The sequence below is a fragment of the Ostrea edulis genome, chromosome 3 (assembly GCF_947568905.1).
Source record: "Ostrea edulis chromosome 3, xbOstEdul1.1, whole genome shotgun sequence".
Classification (NCBI taxonomy): Eukaryota; Metazoa; Mollusca; class Bivalvia; order Ostreida; family Ostreidae; genus Ostrea; species Ostrea edulis.
The window spans coordinates 44,008,922-44,033,615 of NC_079166.1; the positions used below are offsets into that span (position 1 = coordinate 44,008,922).

The 24,694-nt window shown below is 33.7% G+C and overlaps 2 protein-coding genes across 8 annotated transcripts in view; both read right to left on the reverse strand.

Annotated features, from left to right (window-relative positions):
- The window catches only part of LOC125677368 (activating signal cointegrator 1 complex subunit 3-like), a 129,765-nt gene that overhangs the window by 49,378 nt on the left and 55,693 nt on the right, over positions 1 to 24,694 (reverse strand). The gene's annotated exons all lie outside the window — the stretch shown is intronic.
- Positions 1,863 to 24,694, reverse strand: part of LOC125677369 (beta-1,4-galactosyltransferase galt-1-like) — a 29,043-nt gene continuing 6,211 nt past the window's right edge. Inside the window, exons 1-3 of one of the 6 annotated variants that reach the window (XM_048915403.2) lie at positions 21,885 to 22,426; positions 11,241 to 11,450; positions 1,863 to 7,577 (exon numbers count right to left, since the gene is read on the reverse strand). In XM_048915403.2, coding sequence (XP_048771360.1) covers positions 6,183 to 7,559 — 1,377 coding nt within the window. In that variant the 5' untranslated portion in view covers positions 7,560 to 7,577; positions 11,241 to 11,450; positions 21,885 to 22,426 and the 3' untranslated portion in view covers positions 1,863 to 6,182. Of the gene's footprint in view, positions 7,578 to 8,024; positions 11,451 to 18,504; positions 19,267 to 20,654; positions 20,784 to 21,884; positions 22,427 to 24,694 lie in introns of those variants that run through there. The other 5 variants (XM_056157889.1, XM_048915402.2, XM_048915401.2 and 2 more) reach the window with 5 other exon arrangements.

Consider the following 24,694-nt stretch of genomic DNA (forward strand, 5'->3'; position numbering starts at 1 on the left):
GCTAATTGTGACCCTGTAAATAAATGTACATTGGTAAATCAGAGGATTGTGATGTATGTGTGGATCAACACAATACGTCAAGTGGAACATCAGAGTTGTGCTTCACTCTCCAGATACTTAAAATGATCTACACTAGCTATGACGGGATTTGGTTTTATCAGTATAGTAAAACTAACAGAAAATGCTAAAATTGTGAAATGTAATTTGCATATCCAGAAGTATGAATCATATTTGTTGGCTTTAAAGTTTTATGTTGATAAACTTCTCATCATCAAAATGAACAATCCAACAATGGACTGCCATTAAAACAAAGACACCATTGAAAGCATTAAAGCTTCAGTAAGATCATACTGTCATGTAATACAAACATTCTTTAGTTTGAATGTCACTTACATGATTAAAGTAAATTTTAAGTTAGCGACCGAGTTGTAGCTCTCTGGGCAAAAATTGGGATGCACAAGAGAGCAACACATCCATCAATTCTAAAACATGCAATTTACACGGCAAATTTTTCTGCACATGATTAATGCATTTATATATCTCTTTATTTTCTTAAACATTACCACTTCAAACATTTAAAACAAAGAATCTCTTAGATATTTTCCCATCACACTTGGCTCAAGACATGCCATAAAACATCTATTCTTTCATCATGTTCAATATCTGTTTATCAAATTTGCACAGAATTTAGAAGGGTCGGTCACTTGAACTGGCCAAGTGACAATTAATTACACATCTTTGTAACACAACACCCCCCCCACCCCCCCATCCGGCCAATATTTTCTTCAAAAAGTGGCTGGTATTATGAGGGGACATTACTCTTGTTTGTAACCCGGTATTTGTTAATAAGAGCCCCATCACTCACACGAGTTACTTTGGCCCATATTTAAAGATTTTCCCTATATATTCCCATGTAAAACTGTGATTCCCTTTGTGGTCCCAACCTACCCCTAAAGGGCCATGAATCTGCACTATGTCAGGAAGCTTTCATGTAAATGTAAACTTTTCTGGCCAAGTGGTTCTTGAGAAGATTTTCCATATATATTTGTATGTAAAACTTTGATCCCCTATTGTGGCCCTCTTTATTTTAGGGGCCGTAATGTTAACAAACTTGAATCTGCACTATATGAGGAAGCTTTCATGTAAATCTTCTTTGGCCCAATGGTTCTTGAGAAGAAGACTTTTAAAGATTTTCTTTTTATATTTGTATGTAAAACTTTGATCCCCTATTAGGGATCCATCCTACAACAAGGGGTCATGATATTTACAAACTTGAATCTGCACTGTCATGGAGCTTTCAGGTAAATTTGTACTTTCCTGGCCCTATTAGGACCACAACCTACCCCCAGGGTCATGGTTTTAACAAACTTAAATCTGCACTATGTCAAGAAGCTTTCATGTAAATTTCAGCTCTTCTGACCCAATGGTTTATGAGAAGATTATTAAAAGACTCCACCCTATTTTTGTGATTATCTCCCCTTTGAAAGGCGCATGGCCCTACATTTGAACAAACTTCAACTAAGGATACTTTCTGCCAAGTTTGGTTAAAATTGGCCCAGTGGTTATGGAGAAGTCAAAAAGGTGAAAAGTTAACAGACAGATGGACATTAAATGGCAGACAATAGGTGACCAGATGAGCTCACTTGAGTTTTCAACTCAGGTGAGGTAACTGGTGTCCGATTTTCATAGGTAGCCGGTTTTGTGAGAATTCATTTGTACGGAAATGTTAAGGTTACCTCCAGAAAATCAGCAGATATTTAGGGAGGACTGCCATGGTTTCTTCTGAGGTTTGGAGGAGTTTCACTGTAATTGTATCAGCAATATACACGCACACATGCACACTCACACAATTTTAAGTATAGTTTGATTTTTTAAATGTTTTTTATTGGATTTCAAATCAACGAAAATATAAGAGAACACAGTATTACATGAAAGCACTATATAGAAAATTTTTAGTCAGACATGTAATTTAAACAACACATAAAACTTGAGACATGCACTGGTTTGACATTTATTTGTCTGAAAGAATAATTAATCCACATGTATACCAAATAAATACACATAAGAAGAAGTTTCTGTTCACTTATAAATACACTGACGTCCTGAGGAATGGACTACATGTGACGTTACCCTGATCATTCTTAGCATTTTGATTTCTCTGAAATTAAATGATTTCTATGTTGAAGTACTCCGAAATGAAAATGAAAATCTGTTTTTCAGCATAGTGATCCTATTTTCAAATTTGACAGCAAAAACTTAGTAATTTTTCATATTCTAAAAAAAAATTATAACAGTACAGTGAACATTGTTAGTGTCTTAGGCAAGTTGCAATTATGAGACTACATCTTTCAAAAATTTATATCAAATTTATTGTTAATATTTACATTTTTAAAACCTTTTTTCATCTGTGCATTTTTTAATCTATATTTTAAAATTTCCACCTAATCCTTTGAGTAAGTTGTGATTAAAAGAACAGCCAAGGAACAGCACATATGTCATATCATAAAATAAAATAGAGTGCGCAATGCTGAAAAATTTAATAAGGGCTATTCCAGAAATAAATACATGGGGGGGTCGGGAGGCACCTTTTGTATATACCAAGCACCCATAAAAAAAATTTAAAAATTACCCCATGACCCATCAAATTGATAAACTCATTTTACAATGACCCATCTAATTAAAAAAAAAAACTAACCAGATCCACCACAAAAATATTTTTAAAAATGAAAACGGTACAAATCTTGCGAGGTTTTCGGGACAAACATTTTAGTCAATGACGCGGTAATGCCTGTGCGACATTGTATCACAGTAGTTCTGAAGAAACGATGTCACATCAACAATCAAACGCATCTATGGCGGGAATGTTGGAAAGATTGGGAGTCCAAATGATGCTATTATCATGAAATGGGTATGGATATGTTTTTCCACGAATCGTTTGTCTTCTAATGGAGCCCGCGCCCAGAGGCCTCTATATCACCATCACACTGACTGATAAATATAACGCATCGGTACCCTCGTATAAATCAACTAAGGTTTGCCTATTTTTATTAGAAAATGGAATACCTATTGGTTTCAAAATATTCCCAAAATCAATGCACTGTAAACTGTAATAATCTACAGAACAGAGTTTGCCGCCATCACGTCCAAAGGGACCCTACTAAACGCGCCTCTAATTTGAAGAGTGCCGTAATGGAAAGTTATGCGCTGCAAAGAGCGACAACTCGAATAGTTCTATGTTACTTCCGATTTCGAAAGCAGCATTTCGAAAGCACGTTTTCAATTTTCCTTTGTAACCAACACGACAAGAGCGACAATAAAAATATTCTGAAAACTCAACACCCACGTGGCACAAAATAAAACAATAGAAACTACCCACTACCCATAATAAATATTTTTTGAACAGTCCAACCACGGACCAAATAAAATATGAAAAAATACGACCACCCACACAAAAAAATATCATTTGCCGCCCGACCCCCCCATTTGATCATTTCTGGAACAGCCCTAATCCAATTCTTGATTGATTTTCAATTATATATCATAAACATCAAACTATTAACAAAGTTGTACAATCTGAATTTTAAACAGTTCACATCTTATCTAATTGTAAACAGCGTAGGTATACTATCACTATAAAGCAGTGAACCAGTGTCAGTCAGGAATGCTGTCATTTTGAAAAATTGGAAGTCCAATTACAGAATGAAGAATAGTTGAAAAATACCGAATTTGGATTAATTTCTGGAGTTTGGTTGGTAATATTAACCACATTAAAGCAAGATCAACTTCTCTAAGCATCGAATGAGGTGCATTTATGTCTGAGATGGGAATGGGCAAAAAAGCTTTAATTGATTTCATTCTGCATACGGGGAGATGTCGACGTCATGCTCGAGCGTGTTCATCCACCTGACACGCTTTAGTGATTCGGTCTTTACAGTTATAAGCAGATGTTATTAAAACTTTCAATGCTTCTTTATCAAAAAGATTAAAAAGTAAATGTAAACATTTTAAATTGAATATGGTTGATATTTTAGCCGATACATTCAAAAGCCAACAGCTCAGAAAAAACTAGATTTTTGTAGATTTTTGTCAAGTCTAACAAAAATTGCGAGAAAAGAACGCATTGTAACACTGTACATACTGAATTCATGATTCATAACTAAATTTATAACTACATTGTATTTCAACTTTCAAAAGTAGCAAATCTATTCAAACACTTCTGCTATCAAATGTAATTCCAATTTACACTCGAGATTAGGGCTACGATACACATTCTTTTACCATTTGGTCCTTAAATATACAATGTATTGACATCTATATTTTGTCCAAGTATCCAAATCACAGCACTGATAAAATAATTCCCTTAAATGACCATAACATACAAGACATTTTGCTGATACAGCAACTGTATCCTGAGAAATTTTCACCTAATGTTACTTTCTGCTTAAATGCATCTTATCACAACTTTCATGTATGTAAATGTATACTCAGCACAACTTCCAAGCATTATCTTGGAACATGACTCGAAGACTGTTTTCACTGCTACAATCTGACACACTTTGCAAATTATTAACTGATGCAAGAGACACACATCTACAATTATTCAATCTAATTCATTTATATCATTAAATCATATTTAATGGACACAAATTTCCAAAGTACATGTACAGTAAATAAACAGAGTCAATCATTAATCTAACAGTACTGTAAGTGAATGAAACATTCTGCACAGACAAATGAGATCAATATACGGCACCACTGAATTTACATTTAGCATTCTTATCAGTACTAAGACTATGGCCTATAAAAGGTAATAAATCAATGCATTCTTACACCCAAAATCTTCAAGCATTACTATAATACATTTCTGTCCTTGTTGGTGTATCTTGCTTTCATCTCTCATGGTTTAAAAATAAATATTACATAAAAAAAAAATATCATGTACACCAATTACAATTACAATATTCAAAACATTTCTCCCAGCACTTTAATTTTCAATATGAACAGAAAAAGGAGAAGGATTATGCAATGCTATAAAAGCTTGGCAAGACTTTTTCAATTGTCATCACAAAAACTTTGTCGTTGTAAGTCGATATAATCTAGTTCTCTCTCTCATTTGTCCTAACAATTAAAATACATATCACGTGTCCATACCGCCTGCTTGGGTAACCGTGTGACTAGATCATAACGATGATTGCCACTGACTGTTAAAATTGATTCCAATTCTATATCATACTGTTATAAATAAATAATAATAAAGTTTCAAAGTAGAACAAAGTCTAAAGGGAGACATCTGGTTGCGTTTAAATCTGGAACTTAGGCAAAAATTGCAACAAAGTAGTTTAAAATGGGAAAGAGTTGAAAAAAAAATCAGTTCAAAGAACTGTCAAAATTAAAATATTCATTTGTTAATCTAATTAAACTTATTACCAGTAAAACTGATCGATGCTCCCCAAACTGCATCTAACCAATGAACTACTTCATATGAAAAATGACAGTATGAGCAATGACTATTGAAATGAAGGGTTTTTTAATATATATATATATATATATATATATATATATATATAAGGTTTATGTTGAGTGACCTTGACCTTTACATAATGACCTTGGGTAATCTTAAAAAGTCATTTGCCTATTACTTATTTGTGTGATATATATGATCATTCCTGTTATAAAAAAAACTGTTAAATAAGGAAGTTTTTTTCTCTCTGAGTGACCTTGACCTTTTCCAAAATGACCTTGATCCAAAAGATCAATAACTGTTGAAATAATGTTGAAATGAAGGTTTTTCCTAATATGAGGAATCTTTTCTGAGTAGCCTTGACCTTTCCAAAATGACCTTGGTCCAAAAATCCCCTGTCCCAAGGAATATTTGTGATCAATTATGATCAATTTCTGATGAGAGGTTATTAAGGAGATGGGAATGTTGAAATAAGGAACTTTTATATGTTCTGAGTGACCTTAACCTTTCCTAAATGACCTAAGAGACCTTGTGCACAAGTCCTTGTCTAAAGGAAAATTTGTGATCAATTATATCCATTTTTGATGAAAGGTTCAGGAGACATGAGCTTGGACGGACGGACGGACGGACACAACATTGACTATTATGCCCCCCAGAAATATTTCAGGGAGCATAAAAATCCTTTGAAGAACATTACTGAAAATTGATGCACATTACGAAATCATGCTAAAGTGAGATTCATGATATAACTGAATCTGTTTCTTAAAACATTAGAATATTTGAGCATTGTCCTATCATCTTCAAACTTATCACATTTCATTCCATAGTTTTTGACACACTTTCTATAATGGTGAAGATTGGCTATTTTAGTATCAACCGTCTTAATATTAAAATCCTCTTGAAGTGGTTTGCTGACATGATGAATTCCAACCTCAAATATCTTTGAGGGCTCGACCATAACCTTAGTTCGAACCTTGCTATGCATTGCAGTTCTTGAAAATTGTGTCATGGTGACAAGAGATGGTGAATTTTGGTCCCCTGGATCAAAGAATGCACTGTGAAAGCTGAGGCCAACCACTCTGTCTTGTAAAAGTTCAGACAATGCCTCAAACCATGTTTTGTGGGAAGTGTGTGGCACAATGTACTCGTCAATGTCTTGCAGCACCATGACCTTGAAGAGACTCATGGCTCGGTACATGCAGTCATTGTGGGCCACTAACTGGCCATGGTACCACAGCCAAGGTTCCTTAATATCCCTGGGTAAAATCCACGGTAACACAGTAACCACACCCCTCTCCTTATAATACTGAAGAATTTGTTTAGTTTCCTTTTTTGATATGTGAAAATCGTAAAATATGAAATGCTGAGCACCAAGTAATTGATTTAATTCTATAAACTCTACTAGCCTCCCTTTATCAACCTCACCAAACAGGGGTGGAATGCACAACCCAAAACTGTACGGTGCTGTGTTTGATGAAATCCGCGTTACACCGACAGACACAAACTTTGGTTCGGAGGAATTTGATTCTCTAGCCTCAATCACAACATGGCATGGTTTGGAATCCTTATACACTGGGCAAGATAAGATGTACCCACCCAACATTTTGTTATGATTTTCACACATTTCATATACAACAGCACTGATATTCCATCCATTCTGGTCACTAAAATGGCAAGTCACTTGAATACTGTTTTTTTTCTTTCTGGCTAGAATGGTCATAACCCTCACATAGGCCTGGCTGCCTCTAACATCTAAGTATGCTGAGTACACATACAGGCTATTGGGGATCACGGTCTGAAACTCGTATCGTGTATTCTTCGGGGAATTGAAGCAGCCGTCTGTCATAGGCAATGTGGGTCCTCTACGTAATGATTCATTATGAATCTTATAGTGAGACAGTTCCCTCCTCAATCCGATTGCATTATCCGTGTTTTCATTGAATTTTAGCAGAGCAGCATGAACATGTTTGACAATGCCTTTCATTTGCTTGTTTTGAAGGATTTCTAGTTGCAGTTGTCCGTGGAAGAAAAAAACCATTAGCATGTAAAACATGCACATCAGCAAGAAATAAACTCGATACGGCCATCTTCTTCCCATTCCACCATAGAGTCAAGTCTGCAAGAATAAAAAAAAAATGACAAATATCGTCAATTAGTGTAAAATCAATACCAATGTTAGCATTGTCACATAAGACCACACAAATATAAAGCAACTTCATATATATTTTTTTTATCTAAAAATATAAAATATCAAAAATGTTGTATGCATCACTAAATGATTTATACTATTCATATGAAATATTAGAATTTATCATTAGTTAATATTTGGGGGTGTTGTTTTCCATGAAAGTTATACATCAGGGGAAAAACATTAATTTTGTGAAGAAGAAAAAACAAAAATTCAATAAAATCCCTTTGTAAACTTCCATTTGCCTCATAATAAAAAACATTAAGTGACAGAATTTATTGACAGCTGTGCTAAAGAAACACTGGTATAAGAACCTTAAAACTTTGGAAGAAAAAACAAACAAACAAAAATAATACAAGAAATTTTGTGATTCACCCAAAAATATTGAAATCCAACTATCTATTATCCACACAGGACTGTATGATCCATAAGACCCTTGGAGAAATCTGTTGTCCAATTATAGGGACCTGTTCACCAGCTGTCCAATTGAATATGTACATGCTGTCATAGGAAGTCTATTGATCCCATCTAGCTTTTTTGCACATTATTAATTCACAGCCAATAATTTGTGATAATTGCATCACTGCCACAACTCAGTATCCAATGTACACATTAATAAAAAAGAGTGAAAGGATTAGATCTCCTCCTGTTAATTTTAATATATATATATATATATACCAGGGGTATATGACTAATGAAAAAAATAATCTCAAGTGATTCAGGGAAACACTGCATCCTGTCTCCAATGTGATGCATGTATTCACTTCCCCTTTGTCTACAAATTAATTTCAAACGCTATAGATTCCTATCTATACACCCATATCTTATGAAATTCATCAACATCCCACACCACACTGACATAAACTGTCTACATTTCAAAATCAATATAATCATTTTCATTGCACAAAATGATCAATTTAAGAAGGAAATCATTTTCTCATAATTACCAGAGTAAAACAGTGTGTTTTGGTGTACGTAAGACAACCCTGTTGAATTTCTCTATATTACACTGCTGCAACGTAATTAATTATGATGTATATTTTTATGATTAACATAACTTGGTGAAGTAAAATATTTTGTATTCTTTTCTTCAAATTTCTATTTGATATACATGAAGTTTTCTTGGAAACAGCCTTGAGTTTTGTTTTAGTTTACAAATAAAGTACAAATCATTTTTGGATATACTCTCTCTGACTATCGTCCCATGGAAATCCGGGTTAGAATAGGTTCTCAGTACCCCTTGCTTGTCGTAAAAGGCGACTAAATGGGGCGGTCCTTCGGATGAGACCGCAAAAACCGAGGTTCCGTGTCACAGCAGGTGTGGCACAATAAAGATCCCTCCCTGCTCAAAGGCTGTAAGCGCAGAGCATAGGCCTTAATTCTGCAGCCCTTCACCGGCAATGGTGACATCTCCATAGTCCATACCAGTGAAAGATTCTCAAGTGGGACGTTAAACAATAACCATATCAATCAATCTCTGACTGTCTAATTAGTTGTTGTATTTAAGAACACTTGATACAAACAAATCAAAATTCTCTGTTCTCAAATATTTCTAAACAAAATGTGAATAAATATGCAAAGCATGTAAAAATATCAACATTACACACTGAATTAACTCAAGTGGATCAAAATATTGGTGTTTACTGGGTCTTTTGATTTCAGAGCTTCTCCATATCGAGACACTCTGTAATTGTTTGCTTCCTTTTCACACATTGATTGAAAAATTGCTCTAGGTTGGTAAATAAGTATCAATAAATACTCTTCAGTCCCAAGTTTGTTAAAAATTGTATTAAAAAAAAAAGAAAAAGAAGTACAAATGGAGGTCGAAAATTTCTTTGGTAGCAAGTGTCTTTAAGCTCATAATTTTGAATTTTCCTAGAGGTCCTGAATTAATGGACTAAACTGTGGATAAAATGTGAGAAAACTTATCCTTCATTGTTTACTCATGCGAAACAAGATTTCAGCAAAGCCTCATCCCAGAGTCCTGGACTACGAATCTTATCCCCTTGGTGGAATTTCCCAATCCACACTCCGGGACTAATAAAGGACTGTTAATCTCATACATAGATCCACACACAGATACTGTATCATGATAAAAACTGTAACTAATATAAATTTCAACTCCTACTATATTTCTATGCAAGTACTTACCCAAGTGCTTCCTAAGCATATGTGCATGCGCACATTGTGTTTCTAACATGACAAAACACAAGACTAATAAAAAATGACCATTTCCCTAAAAGTCCGTTCTCTGTCTTCTTTCACAATCTATTAGTTTGCTGAGAGAATTAATTTTTTGACGACTATCACCATGCATCTCGTCTATATGACAGCCAAGTAAGCCAGCTAATTTGCCTTCTCAGAGTCAACATATCAAATTAAATTAGCATTATTGATGACAGTTTACAGATTAAAGTATGTACTCAAGTTCTAAAATGTTTAAGATACTCAGATAATTTGCTTAAATATTTTCCTTTCAAGTACATATATCACAATATTGATAAGCTGGGTTTCCCCTGTAACAATCTAATTTGTCTTTGTTGTTTTGCAGTTAGATTTATATATGTAAATAAATAAAATCACAAATTTAACTTCCTGCTAGATAGGAAATAGTTTTTTTTTTTTTTTGGTTCCTCTCAATTTTTATTTCTAAAACTGCCTTCTCTATCCCCATTACTTATTTACAAAAAATACATGTGCTAAAATAGTCTCAACGAATTGCAATTTATCACTAAGTAACTGAATATAATAAATAATGCATGTGTACAAATTGATACAGAAATGTATAAAATTTTTGATAAAAGTGTTGAATCAATGAAATGAAAGCTGTAAAATATTTAGATTATGTTGCTATGAAGTGCAGTTGTTTGAAACAAAATGAGAAATCAATTAAATTTGATACTGAATTAATAGATGTACCAGTTTCCTGTTCACTCGAATTCACTCAAAAACACACACCATAAAACTATATGTGATGATATACCCACAAAAGTTTATTAGTTGTTAGAGAAGAATACAAAGTCCCGCTCATGAACCAATTAAATTCACTATAACTGTTAGGATCTGAACATCTATGTACAAAGTGCTCATTCTTATCTTGATGAGGGCTTGATCTATTTGCCAATCAAAGTCAGCAGCAGTATAATCCTGTCTTTTGTTTCATAATTAAGAGTATTTTGTGAATCCCCATGCGATTCACTTATTTTCAATTTGTCACGATCAAAATGACACAGATTCAGAACATCATAAATATGACATTTTGATGTCGATTTCAATATCAAAACATAAAATGTCTATTTTTTTTACACAGTTTTTCCTCTAGCAAACATCAAAAGCAAACTTATCTATGTATATAGATTTATCTTTCCAGTATACATATATGACAGAAAAACTTTGTCCAAAGCTATACGTTATGTTTTCTGAAAGAATATCGTTCACAAAAATGAGCAATTTCACTAATTTAAATTTGACTTTAAAAAAGAAGGGAAATTGAAATACTTTGATATAAACTTCTTATTTTATCTGGATATATGCTTTCTTTATGAATAATTCTAAAGTTGTAAAGTTAACCTGAAAAAAAGTAATACATACCCCCAATCATTGCAGCATTACAATTCCTTCCTTGAATTCAGGAGGAGTGTGGATATCCTGAAGTTGTCTCCCCTGATGCATTATAAAAATCAACTCAATGCATTGTAAGTTCTTCTCTGTATTCATCACATTGCATGTATAACAAGTTGCTGATGTTGTGAAAATCACCAAAGCCCTATAAATGGTTTCCCCTTTCCTTAACTGCACAACCTAAAAGATAAGTGCAGAGTGATTGAACATATTTTATAACCTGCACTTTTAAAGCTAAAATCAAACAATCTCCAATGATTTCTTATCATGCAACTGCCCATTCACTGATGTAAATGAGAAGGTGACTAATGGAACTCTTACTGCAAGATTACATTTTAGGCAAATTTATCCAGGTAACAATTGCACACCGGAAAACCAAGGTGTTAACGGGAATATGGTTCCCTTCAGAACGATAAATGGTTCTGTGAAAGTGAGTGGGTGCATCCAACAGAAGAGACTCATACAGAACCTAGACAACTAATTCTGCAATAAAAATCAATGGCCTGCCTATCATTTAAGGACGGTACACAGAAACACTTGACTGCATGGGTGTTCTCTCCTATTAATGTTAAATTAACGATAATATATTTATTGCCTCCAAAAGCAAGTCATTAGCAATGTTGTCACCAGTGACCAGTTAGCTGCATCTGAAAAATCAGGATCAATTCTGTCCACGGTCATCCAGTAACTGTCTCTATTTGATTACAGGATTTCATAGTGCGGATACAATAGCTATGTTATCATGGATCAAAAAATTTGGTTTTAAATGGTAATTAACGGTCTTAATTGAAATCAAATACAATATTTATGGTAAATATCCATACCATGTTTCAATATTGAAAACCCTGTGTTTCTATTGAATTTTGCAACTATTTTGTCAAAGATATATAGTGACCAAATTCATAAAAACATTTGTGCCTAGAAGCCCAGAGTACATCCAATTCTAAAAAAAAAGAACACTTCACTTTTAAACACACAGTGAGATACATGTAATAGTTATTGTGTACTTATTTAGTGAGATACATGTAATAGTTATTGTATGCTTATTTAGTGAGATACATGTAATAGTTATTGTATGCTTATTTAGTGAGATACATGTAACAGGTATTGTATACTTATTTAGTGAGATATATGTAACAGTTATTGTGTACTTATTTAGTGAGATACATGTAACAGTTATTGTATGCTTATTTAGTGAGATACATGTAACAGTTATTGTATACTTATTTAGTGAGATACATGTAACAGTTATTGTATACTTAATTAGTGAGATACATGTAACAGTTATTGTATACTTATTTAGTGAGATACATGTAACAGTTATTGTACACTTATTTAGTGAGATACATGTAATAGTTATTGTATATTTATTTAGTGAGATACATGTAATAGTTATTGTATGCTTATTTAGTGAGATACATGTAACAGGTATTGTATATTAATTTAGTGAGATACATGTAATAGTTATTGTACACTTATTTAGTGAGATACATGTAACAGTTATTGTACACTTATTTAGTGAGATACATATTGTAACAGTTATTGTGTACTTATTTAGTGAGATACATGTAACAGTTATTGTGTACTTATTTAGTGAGATACATGTAACAGTTATTGTATATTTATTTAGTGAGATACATGTAATAGTTATTGTATATTTATTTAGTGAGATACATGTAATAGTTATTGTATGCTTATTTAGTGAGATACATGTAACAGGTATTGTATATTAATTTAGTGAGATACATGTAATAGTTATTGTACACTTATTTAGTGAGATACATGTAACAGTTATTGTACACTTATTTAGTGAGATATATGTAATAGTTATTGTACACTTATTTAGTGAGATATATGTAACAGTTATTGTACACTTATTTAGTGAGATATATGTAACAGGTATTGTATACTTATTTAGTGAGATACATGTAATAGTTATTGTATATTTATTTAGTGAGATACATGTAATAGTTATTGTATATTTATTTAGTGAGATACATGTAATAGTTATTGTACACTTATTTAGTGAGATACATGTAACAGTTATTGTATACTTATTTAGTGAGATACATGTAACAGTTATTGTATACTTATTTAGTGAGATGCTTATCACAGGTCTTTCGGATATGACTTTAAAACAGAGGTCCAGTGTCGTGGCAGGCATTATCACAATAAAGAACCCTCACTGCTACAGTCCTGAGCGCTAAGCATAGGTCTAAATTTGTGGTATTTCACCTACATCTGGTGACGTGTCAATATGAGTGAAAAATTCTCGACAAGACGTAAAATCAATCAATCAATCCATCATATATCATGTGACCAGTGGTTAATTACTGCATGAATTTTATTACCCATGAGAATGGACATTGGGGATTTCTAAATGCAACATGGATGTTATAGCAGATTTGATGAGTTTCTGGACCCCTTGGATATTGACTTTAATTTGGATGTTCTGAAACAGAATTTGTTCATTGACAAGCACTTAATGGGGAGGAGGGGGGTTTAAGTTGAAGATTCCGTGCTTTGTCAACATCCAAAATGTCTAGAATATCAATTTCACCAAATATTTGGTTTATTTCAATTTCTCCACACAGCATCAGTAACTACGTCTTCCTCCGTTTACAGGAAGTCCACATGATATAAATTCCTAACATTCATTGTCAGAAACCCGTATAAGTTTTATCATTTCAAACAAAGATATTGTCAGTATATCTTTTTTTTTCAAATTGAAATTTCTCTTTTGGAGAGATTTGCACGGAGTGTTCAATGATTTATTTACACGACATAGTTGTAAAAATGTGTCATGTGACTCCTAGCTCTGCCTATTCGTGTATCTCCAGTTATTGTACACTTCATTTCAAAGAAACAAGCATTAGACAAGATGTGTTTGTGAAACTCCGATGTCCCTGTATGACAGCAAAAAAAAAAAAACAAAAAAAATTCTGGTACCCAAAGAAAGGTCTTGTTACAAGAAATACATATGTGAAATATGAAAGTTCTATTACCAACCATTCAAAGCTATATGGCCAAGGTTAAAGTTTTTCATAAGTAGTTCAAACCCAAGTTCAAGGTCACAAGGTCAAATTTTTTAATACTAAATCAAAGGTCTTGGCATAAGAAATATACATGAAATATGCAAGCTCCATCACCATCCATTCAAAAGTTATGGCCAAGAACACAAACAGATAAAAACTATATGCCCTTGAATCTCTGATTTGCAGGGCATAAAAACACCATAACCATGACACAACCAAGTTTAGAGTTATTCATTCTGAATTACTGTAAAAGTGGTTATTTATGTGTGGGGAAAATCTACACTAATTATAAGGTCACATATTAAGCATGTAAATTTCCCCCACACATATAGGTATAAATATTTGATATAAAATATATCATATTCAGTTACCACATATTTTTTCCCCACGCGTAATGTTGGGCGTGGAAAAACGCATACTTATAAGCAAAAATAACCACTTTCACAGTATCAATGGAAATATGTTTCTTTAATATGAATTAAAAAAATAGTAATACATATGAATGTGTGTTTCTTAATAAGTTTTCATCTAAAAAACCATTTTGTTGATCTCAAAGTGATGAAAATGCATATATAGTAGTCAAGTTTTGAATGTATAGCCTTTGATATGAGGAAAATTATGACTTCTAAAACCTACACATATTAAATATTTTTTTTATGTTTTACCCTTTCACAACACCAATCATTAAAATCATATTCCTTATGCTAAAAACCCTTAAATAATGCATGTGCATTTTAAAAGGATGTCTAAAATTCTTGTCTTTGCAAACTTGTTTAATTCATCATTTACAACACTAAATTACCATCCAAAAATATCACCTGTGGCTCGATCAATATGAGATGGGTATCTTAATTTTCAAGTTCTGCCATTAGGCAGTTTAGATTGTGCATATATTTCAAGGCCATGGCAACATCGTGGGCTTTCATTTTTTTTTCTGTATAAATAAATTACTAGGAAAATGTAAACGGTACATAACACACCCGTGACAAGCTTATCATGTAGGGTGTTTTTCTTAAGCCATGATTTGTAGAACTTTACTTAAGGTAGTATCAGCCATATACTTTCTTTTGCAATGTGCAAGAATAAAAGGTCCTAGCTTAAAAACTGACAGGATCGAGGTAAATAGACAAAGCAAGAGTTCTGTGTGGAAAATATTTCCCCAAAATTGACCAAGTTCAACAACCTGTAAATATTTCAAACATCAAAGAAAATTAAAATTGTTGAGAATAAAACTTCTTGCAGTACACTTCAAATTGCTTACAAAGGTTCTAGCCTCTAAACTGTGAGAGGAGTTAAAAGGGCAAACCATAGACTCACTTAATAATATTTCCTCAAAGCTGACTTATAAAGTTCAACAACATGTAATTTTCTCAAAAAATTGAAGGAAAAACACAATCCTTCCCACATTGCACATCTTCCATACTCCTACAATTTCTCTGTAAAATAAGAAGGACCTCACTTGAAAATTGTGGGAGGAATTAGATGGACAAATTATGTACCCTCCAAACAGAAATAATTTTCAATAAAAGGGGCAAAACTCCTGCAAGAGAGGTTGAAATGGTTTAAAATTGCAACATGATCTAGAGTGATCCACAAAGAAGCTACATAGCAAGTTTCAGCTTGATATGTGACAGAGAAATGAAAATAGAAACAGAAAACCCCAAACAGATGGACTGATGGAAGGATGTAGACATCACTGTAACATAATACGTCCCATCTGAAGATGGGCATAAAAAAAGAAACATAGTTGTCAGCACACGCATCATACTGTACTACATACTTTGATATCTTTTCTATACATTTTATAGACGCAGCAGGGTTAAGGTGTCCCAAGTAAAGTTAAAACAAACATCATAAAATGTACCTCGGTGCACTTCATACTATATGACATCACAATATAAAAGTACATCACGACATACAGGTCTATAGTTGTATCGCGGGGAAAATGTCATAATATTTTCTCGCTATTTATTGCCGTTATCTAGTGTTCAAGCTGTATGTGTTTAAACCTGTTTGTCAGATGATTTTTTCCCCAGTTTTCTTCGATAATATATAAGTCATATTTTATATATATAGTATGTACACAAAAGACTGTAAAGTAATCTTTACATCACTTTGTGACCTTGATATCGCCCCCGGTGTGTATAGAAATTTGGAATAAAGAAAACCAATGCATGTACATATCGACTCGGCACAGGTGAAAGATGACGATATTTTATTTCGATCAAGGCATATTCAGAAAGGTAACTAGTTGCAGATTTAGGATTTTGATATGGAAGGTACAATATTTTGCCTCGTTTCGATACGATTTGGATGTGAATGTGGAAAATGCCAAACATTTGAGTTGAGATTATGGAAATTGCTATATTTGAGAGGATATTGTACGTATCACTCTTTAAATTTACCATATCAATGTCGACATATCAAGCCCAAACTGCAAATGATTTGAGTGCATCTTTCACCTGTAACGAGGTGATAAACAACTAAAAGTCTAGCAGATAAAAATAGCTCTACATCACTTGTATGATGACGTAATAGTTAAGCAAAGGATTTCCCCACATGGTACGATGTTTGTTTATGTATTGACAGACAACTTTTACTATAAATATGCGATGCTTGAAAGAATTTTACTTTGATATGAATATTTTGTTATTACTTGTTATTTTACTCGGGACACCTTAACCCTGCTGTGGAGTACTCGGGCTTTTACTGAGCACTGTAAGTATCTGAGGACTACCTTAACTCAATATGACATATTGCATTTGTTTACATTACTCAGTAGAATTAGCTACCATTCAGGGATCAAACCGCAAAAAATTAAAACTGCAGAAAATATCCATCATACCGTAATTTCATCACACATGATATTGAATTAAAAACATCTAATGTTTACAAAAATCTTTCTTGAAGAGATTTGGAATAATCATATGACTTGATGCAAACTTTTATGAACACTTTAGATGATAAAACTACAGTAAAATATCTGTATCTCGAATATGGTTTATCTCGAATACCCCGCTTGAGTCGAAGTCGACCGCCGGTCCCGGCCGTTTTCCCTATATAAATGATTTTAAAAACTTCTGATATTTCGAACACGGGAATCTCGAATACTCCACTTATGTCAAAGTATTTTCAAGATCCCATGCCCTAAATTCACCTGGTTTATCTGGAAGTGCAGTCATTTTTCCGCTCTGCTTACCATACCTGGTGTCATTAAGTCTCACATTCACACACGTGGCTACACCAATAATAATTAATGACCACTAATCCTCACTTGCCTTTCTTGAGTACACCCAGGTCCCAATAATTGGTTCAACAGCTTGGGTAATTAGTGATGCTTTTCCACATTATGGGTGAAGTTAACGGCCAATTATGAACTCACATGCCCAATTCCAGGGATGGTGTTTTAAATGACACATGCTATATCCTTAACATGTGGGTTAGATAAACGCACAAAATTGTCGAAGTGCGCTTGAAGGTTATGCTCATAATAACGATAATGCATTTAATAATTCAAGATTCATCATTAAAACTAGAACAGAGAAAACACGAAAATTTATTTAATAAACATTTAAAAGTTTGTTTTTTTTTGAATAAAAAAATCCGTCTTTTTTGTTTCTTACGTGATAGGTTCTTTCACTACAACACAATTGCTATACATCCCAGTTGAGCCTGGACAGTAAAGTAAGCATACAAATTTTCACGATCATCTTAATTTTGAAACACATTGTGAATTCAATGTTTATATATTAAAAAACCAGAAATGTTTGTCTTTGAAATTTCACAATATTAATTTATCAACTAGCATTAAACTATAAGAAACGGCGACAGGGTTGTTTATAATGCAAATCCCATACTATGCATCAAATATCCTCCTTCAAAAGAAATATTCAAGATTGATTTTGGATATCTTGAACCCCCGAATATCTCGAAGTTTTTTCGAGGTCCCTCAGACTTCGAGATAGAGATATTTTACTGTACTCATAAGAACTTTCATCTCTCTTTTTACAAATCCTAACTATTCAAAACTTTTTTGCAATATTTCAATTCATATTTAATTTGTTTACATTTCAAGATTTATTTGCTTTGAAATGAACGAGTCCTACTAGTCACAGAAGACATCAATACAACTTCCTATATTTACTGAAATTCTACTGGATTTGTTGAATGTGTGATAAGGAATAAACATTTCTTATTACCATAACAATTTGATGTGGCATGGATATTCATCACAACCGGATCACAGTAACTATATCACAACCGGATCACAGTAACTATACCACAACGGGATCACAGTAACTATACCACAACCGGATCACAGTAACTATACCACAACCGCATCACAGTAACTATACCACAACCGGATCACAGTAACTATATCACAACCAGATCACAGTAACTATACCACAACCAGATCACAGTAACTATACCACAACCGCATCACAGTAACTATACCACAACCGCATCACAGTAACTATATCACAACCGGATCACAGTAACTATATCACAACCGGATCACAGTAACTATACCACAACCGCATCACAGTATCTATACCACAACCGCATCACAGTAACTATATCACAACCGGATCACAGTAACTATATCACAACCGCATCACAGTAACTATATCACATACACTTTCTCATCCTTAATACAATCTAAATTCTGTATCTTTTTCTCTCTCCCAAGTCTGGCCACAGTATTGTCTCATCAAAGGTGAATCTCTTTTGATAAAAACTTCCTTGTGCAAATTAGACATTTTGGTTTTAATACAAAGTATTTCTATCCTGGTGTGGAATCCATTATATCAATAACAGAAGTTCCTATATCAAAAGAGATTCTCTATTACAGGGCTGCAGGTGAAGACAAAAGGAATTGCCCCCTTAAAGTTCTTCACCATTAAAATCCTGCTCTATAAGTTATAATGCCAGTACTATTGATTCTAACATTTTTAAAAGTTCAAATAGAAAACAAAAATTTTACAGGAAATCTTTAAAAATGTTTTTGAAATACAGCTTTATCTATATACGTCATCATGACAGCGCCAACATGCTGTACAAGGGGAGAAATACATAAATAGCGGCTATGTCAATAGGTACAGAGAAAATAAAAATAGAGAGGAAGAGAAAATTAAGATACTGCTTTATTTGTAGCCAGCACAGAAATAAAGCTACTTAAATCATGCATGAAAATTGCTTCCTAGCGAAAGGAAATTTTCCTATACTGATGGTAAAAATGACGTTGCAGTCATCTTATCATCTTTTAACACAGATGAAAAGATCCTAAGAGAGATGGTAGCCTCTAAATAAAGTCACTGGCATTATCTGATTCTTCTTTACAGAAGATCATCTAGAATAGGTGTACAGTGCAGCAGCCACCACTGAACTGAGATGTAGGGTTTCAGTCACTAGTCCTCCAATTGGTCAAAGATCAGTTTCAAAATGGTTTCTTACAGAAACAAATTGAGAGACAGTTGATGGAATGCATTTTGATTTGTTTCCTCTCTGAATTATTTCAATTAACTTCTCATCAACTGTGGGTGTGAAGCCATGACTTTTTGGCATGAATCAATACCATTAAAGATTCTTTAACAATCAATCTATGGTCTATGGTCACCAGAATGATTATTCGATTCCTAAACCTGCATTACCAGGGCTATATGCCTATAGTGATACAGAGTTATTACATGTTTAAAGATTTACCAAGGCTATACGTCTATAGTGGCCGATACAGAAAGTTACAACATGTTTAAAGATTTACCAGGGCTATATGCCTATAGTGATACAGAGTTATTACATGTTTAAAGATTTACCAGGGCTATATGTCTATAGTGATACAGAGAGTTATTACATGTTTAAAGGTTTACCAGGGCTATATGCCTATAGTGATACAGAGTTATTACATGTTTAAAGATTTACCAGGGCTATATGTCTATAGTGATAAAGAGTTATTACATGTTTAAAGATTTACCAGGGCTATATGCCTATAGTGATACAGAGAGTTACTACAAAAAATATGTTTAAAGATTTACCAGGGCTATATGTCTATAATGATACATAGAGAATAACACATACCCATTTCCATATATCACACCCTGTATCAGCCCGAGACACCAATATCAGCCAGAGGGCCAAAGGCCTGAGGGCTGATATTGGTGTCTCGGGCTGATACAGGGTGTGGTATGGAAATGGGTGTTTTATTATGTTTATTACATACTTAGTAATAACATACAAACATCTACTTGAACAGATAAAACGTAATCAACATTGACAAGAACTCGTATCACTTATATCTTTGTTATAATATTTATGTTCAGATTTTTGTCTGAAAAATAACGATTTACACTACCTTGAATTGACTTCAGTGTATCAGGTTCATATTCCTCCCCATTTGCATGATTTCTTTACATTCATAAAATATCTCGCAAGATGCATATCTAATTCCCCGACCGGGATTTCCTCTGGTTTTCTCAATTCGTTACTCTTCCTAAGGCAAGTAGTAAATTTCCTTAAATCTGAATCAGTTTTCCTACTTGTGTTTGCATTTTTTAGTTCCTTATCAAAGTCAAAAGTACATTTATCCCCAGTATCTTCATGGTCATTCTGTGTGTCGGTCCCTGTGTCAGTAGCCGCTGGTACAATTTTAAGGACTTAGTTCTGTGGGTTGCACCGATTCTAAATCCATCGTAATACAGTAAGAATTTTCACCAACATCAGCGGTATTTAATCCACACATATATTTTGAGTTTGATTAATCTGTTTGCCCGCGATTCAAAAGTATTTTCTCTTCCTTCATGTTCATCCATGTTCATGTTGTTTATGTTCGTCTGCAGAATATTGAAGCGGAAAAAACCAGAGGAGTTCCGGATAGAGGGGTTCCGCAAGGGATCTGATGCGGATCTGCAGGGCTGATATGGACATCAGCCCCGGGGGCTGATACCGGCTATTGTAAAGTAGGCTGTATTGCATATGCAAAAAACCTGTATTTATTACTAAGTATGCAATTACATGTTTAAAGATTTATTTCCAGGGGACTAATTTTTATGAAAAGGATCATTTCGTTTGATGGAGACTAACTTTGATGAAATAGTAGATTTTCATGGGGATTAATTTTTCTGAAATGATTTATTTCATGGGACCAGTTTTGTTGAATGATTTACATGTATTTTCACTGGGACTTTTTATCTTATTCTCATGGATATAAGTCTGAACTCTTGATGACCAATCAATGACAAGATATGATGAGCTATCAATGACAACCACTGACAAGCTATCAATGACAAGTGTTGGTGAGCTATCCTTATTAGTTGTTGGCAAAGTACCAATTAAAAAGGGAAGTAACGACATTGAGCCAAGGACACTTGGTGACAGTGATACGATGTAACTGATATAAAACAACACATCATTACTCTTATAACCAAACCAAAAGAATCAATAGTCCACCCTCATTTTCTAAATATCTCTATCCACATCAAACAGTCATTTGCATATTGGTGGTGCTGTATTGAAATCTGATTTTTGACCTGTTTGGCTGTTTCTGTAATTAAGTAAAATTTCCTAATTATGAGCACCAACAAACCTTATGTTTCTGTATGACTACTACTGTGAACCAACAAAAGCTTGTTACATCCTGGTCATCTCATCAGTCCAAGTACATAGGAAGCAGCTCCTTTCTGACAAGAGACAACTGCAACCATCACAAATGTTTAGCAACCTTTCTGTTTTCTCCCACCAAGATCAGCTGAGGATGAGAGTACTTATGTTTTCAATACAGACCCAGGCAGTGACACACTGAATTTCACTTTTAAAATATCAAACACATTTAGTCTGTCTAGTTTGAAATTGCATAATCATGCAACTATATACATCACCATACCTATAAATGCGAGTGTCTATGGGATACAGTAAAATGCTCAGGGTTCCTTCCCTCTTAATTGCACATTCTATAAATATTCATTCCAATGGATTCGTGAAATATTTGTTACAATTCTACATTGGCAGATTTTTTTCCAGCTTACAGCCAATAAATCATACACCGAGACACATCAATTTGTCTCTCCGTTCACCTCCTCATTTACGCCTCCTCATCGACGTTGACACCCTTCAAAGAAACTCTTGTAGGAACATTCCGTTTTTTATCCAAATTGAATTTCAAAAAGAAAGATGTTTAATCAGTTTGGCTTTCCCCAAGTCTGCCATCAAAAGATTGAAGTCAGATTCAAAAAGTGTAGTTCATATACCTGGGGACCCAGGAGTCAATACATCGGCAAGCTTTGTAATTTGATAGCAATTTTGTTCTGATGTAACTACACTGTAATCTAAAGCTGTAAAAGTGGCTATTTACCCTGGGGGTTAAAGGGACTGGTTCACGTTTTTTGAAAGAAATGTATCATTTTTGATGTTAAAAATTAAAAATATAACTCATTTAATGTTGACAACCAAAATTTGGACCGTCTGAATGCAAGGATAAGAGCAGTATCTTAGCTTTGATTCTGTGTTAGGTAAACAAAGACTCGAGTCTTTTTGTGTAAACAAACAAACCAATGAAACGTCAATTTTTGTAATTTAAAGCATCTTCATTAAGTATACTTGAAATGTGATATATCTAATAAACTTGAATCAATATCCCTTTATTTTGAAAACTTCGTAAACAATAACACACTTCAATCTTTGTTTTCAAAACAAATAATAAACTCTCTATAATGAGCTTCTGTCTTGATGAATAACCTTAATTTTTTTTGGTGAAACCTTCTAAACATATTAGACTATAAATTTTGATCATTTAAAATGAAAAACAAAATTTGAGGGGAAATCGTGAATCAGTCCCTTTAAGTATGCATTTTCCCACATCCAACATTACGCGTGGGGAAAAAATATGTGGTAACTAAATGTATATCATAACAAATATTTATAACTATATCCATGGGGGAAACATACATGCCAACTTTTAAAAATCCCCATGGGGGATTTTGCGCGCGACGACCTTTTTTCAAAGCTCAAAATTCACGACATTTTAGCATGAAAATAAATATTTGTCCTTTCAAATAAAATATCAATCAAATCATTGTTAATGTATCATATATTAACACAACATCAAATGTGTTTGACCATTAACTATATAAAAAAAACTTTGAAAGATATACATTAATATTTTATTAAAATCATCTATTCAGCAAAAAATCTTCTCCAACAAGTCACATACATAATATCAAATAATATTTAAGGTTGCATCCTTTTACACCATACAATACACATTGGCCGGTCTATATATCAAAATTTAAATTAAAGCACATGCATTTAGGTACGACTGCAAAGGCGATCTTGCTTGTCTGTAAACATGGGCTTGCAGAGACTGGTGGAATAATCTGCATTGCAACCAAAAAAGGAGTGATCTGCCCTGCTATGAAGTTTGCGAACAAAACCTTTGCACCCATGACATCTGAAATAATTACCAGGAAAAAAAAACACATCAAAATATTCCGTTTTACTTGTAAATTAAGGCTACTTGCTAAATAAAAAATTCAGTACAGACTTGTGAGAATTACGCATCACAAAGTATATTTAATGAATACTACACTATATAGACTATATAATACATCGCTATAGACGGATAGATTTGGATAGCCTATATTATTATAGTTGGAAAAAATATATACTTGACGTACCTTATTGCAAATTTTGGATGCTGTCAGCGAGAGGCGGAATGTCCGATTGTTTGGTGGTGACACTAGCATCGTTGTCATTCACGTTTGTGTAAAGGATAGGTCAATTTGAAATCCGTCTTCCCGATTAATTACTATCAAAACATGCTTCATACTGTCCAATAAACACCCCGACACAGGCAGACCAACCCGACACCAGGCGACACAGGTAAACAGCAATGGCTGACTATTGTCCCGATTTCTGATTGGCCAGTTCAGAAATGACGCGGGATTTCCAATTCTGGTCACGAGATTTCACGATTATCCCGCTTTCAAACTCGTTTTCAATCGTGAAATCGGAAATTTTGGTCGGAAAAAATTTCAAATCGGGATTTTAGGGTAATTTTGCTTTCCCGATCGGGAAAGCGGGACCGGAGGGTAAAATCGGGAAGATCCCGCCTAAATCGGGAAAGTTGGCATGTATGGGGCAATTCACGTGCTTATTATTATTTTTATTATATTCAATTATAAAGCGCAAAATTACCTATAGTTTCTATGCGCTGTACAATGTTTGTGCTAATAATCATTGATAATATACTAATAAAAGACCTGCAAGAGCTATAAAGAAAATAATAAAACAATAGAAAGAATTAAAATAAAACATGGTAGTAAAATGATGAAGTGGTTGACTTTGAGTTGACAAGATACAACTGGCATACAGGTATTCGTATGCTGGATCAAAATTCAG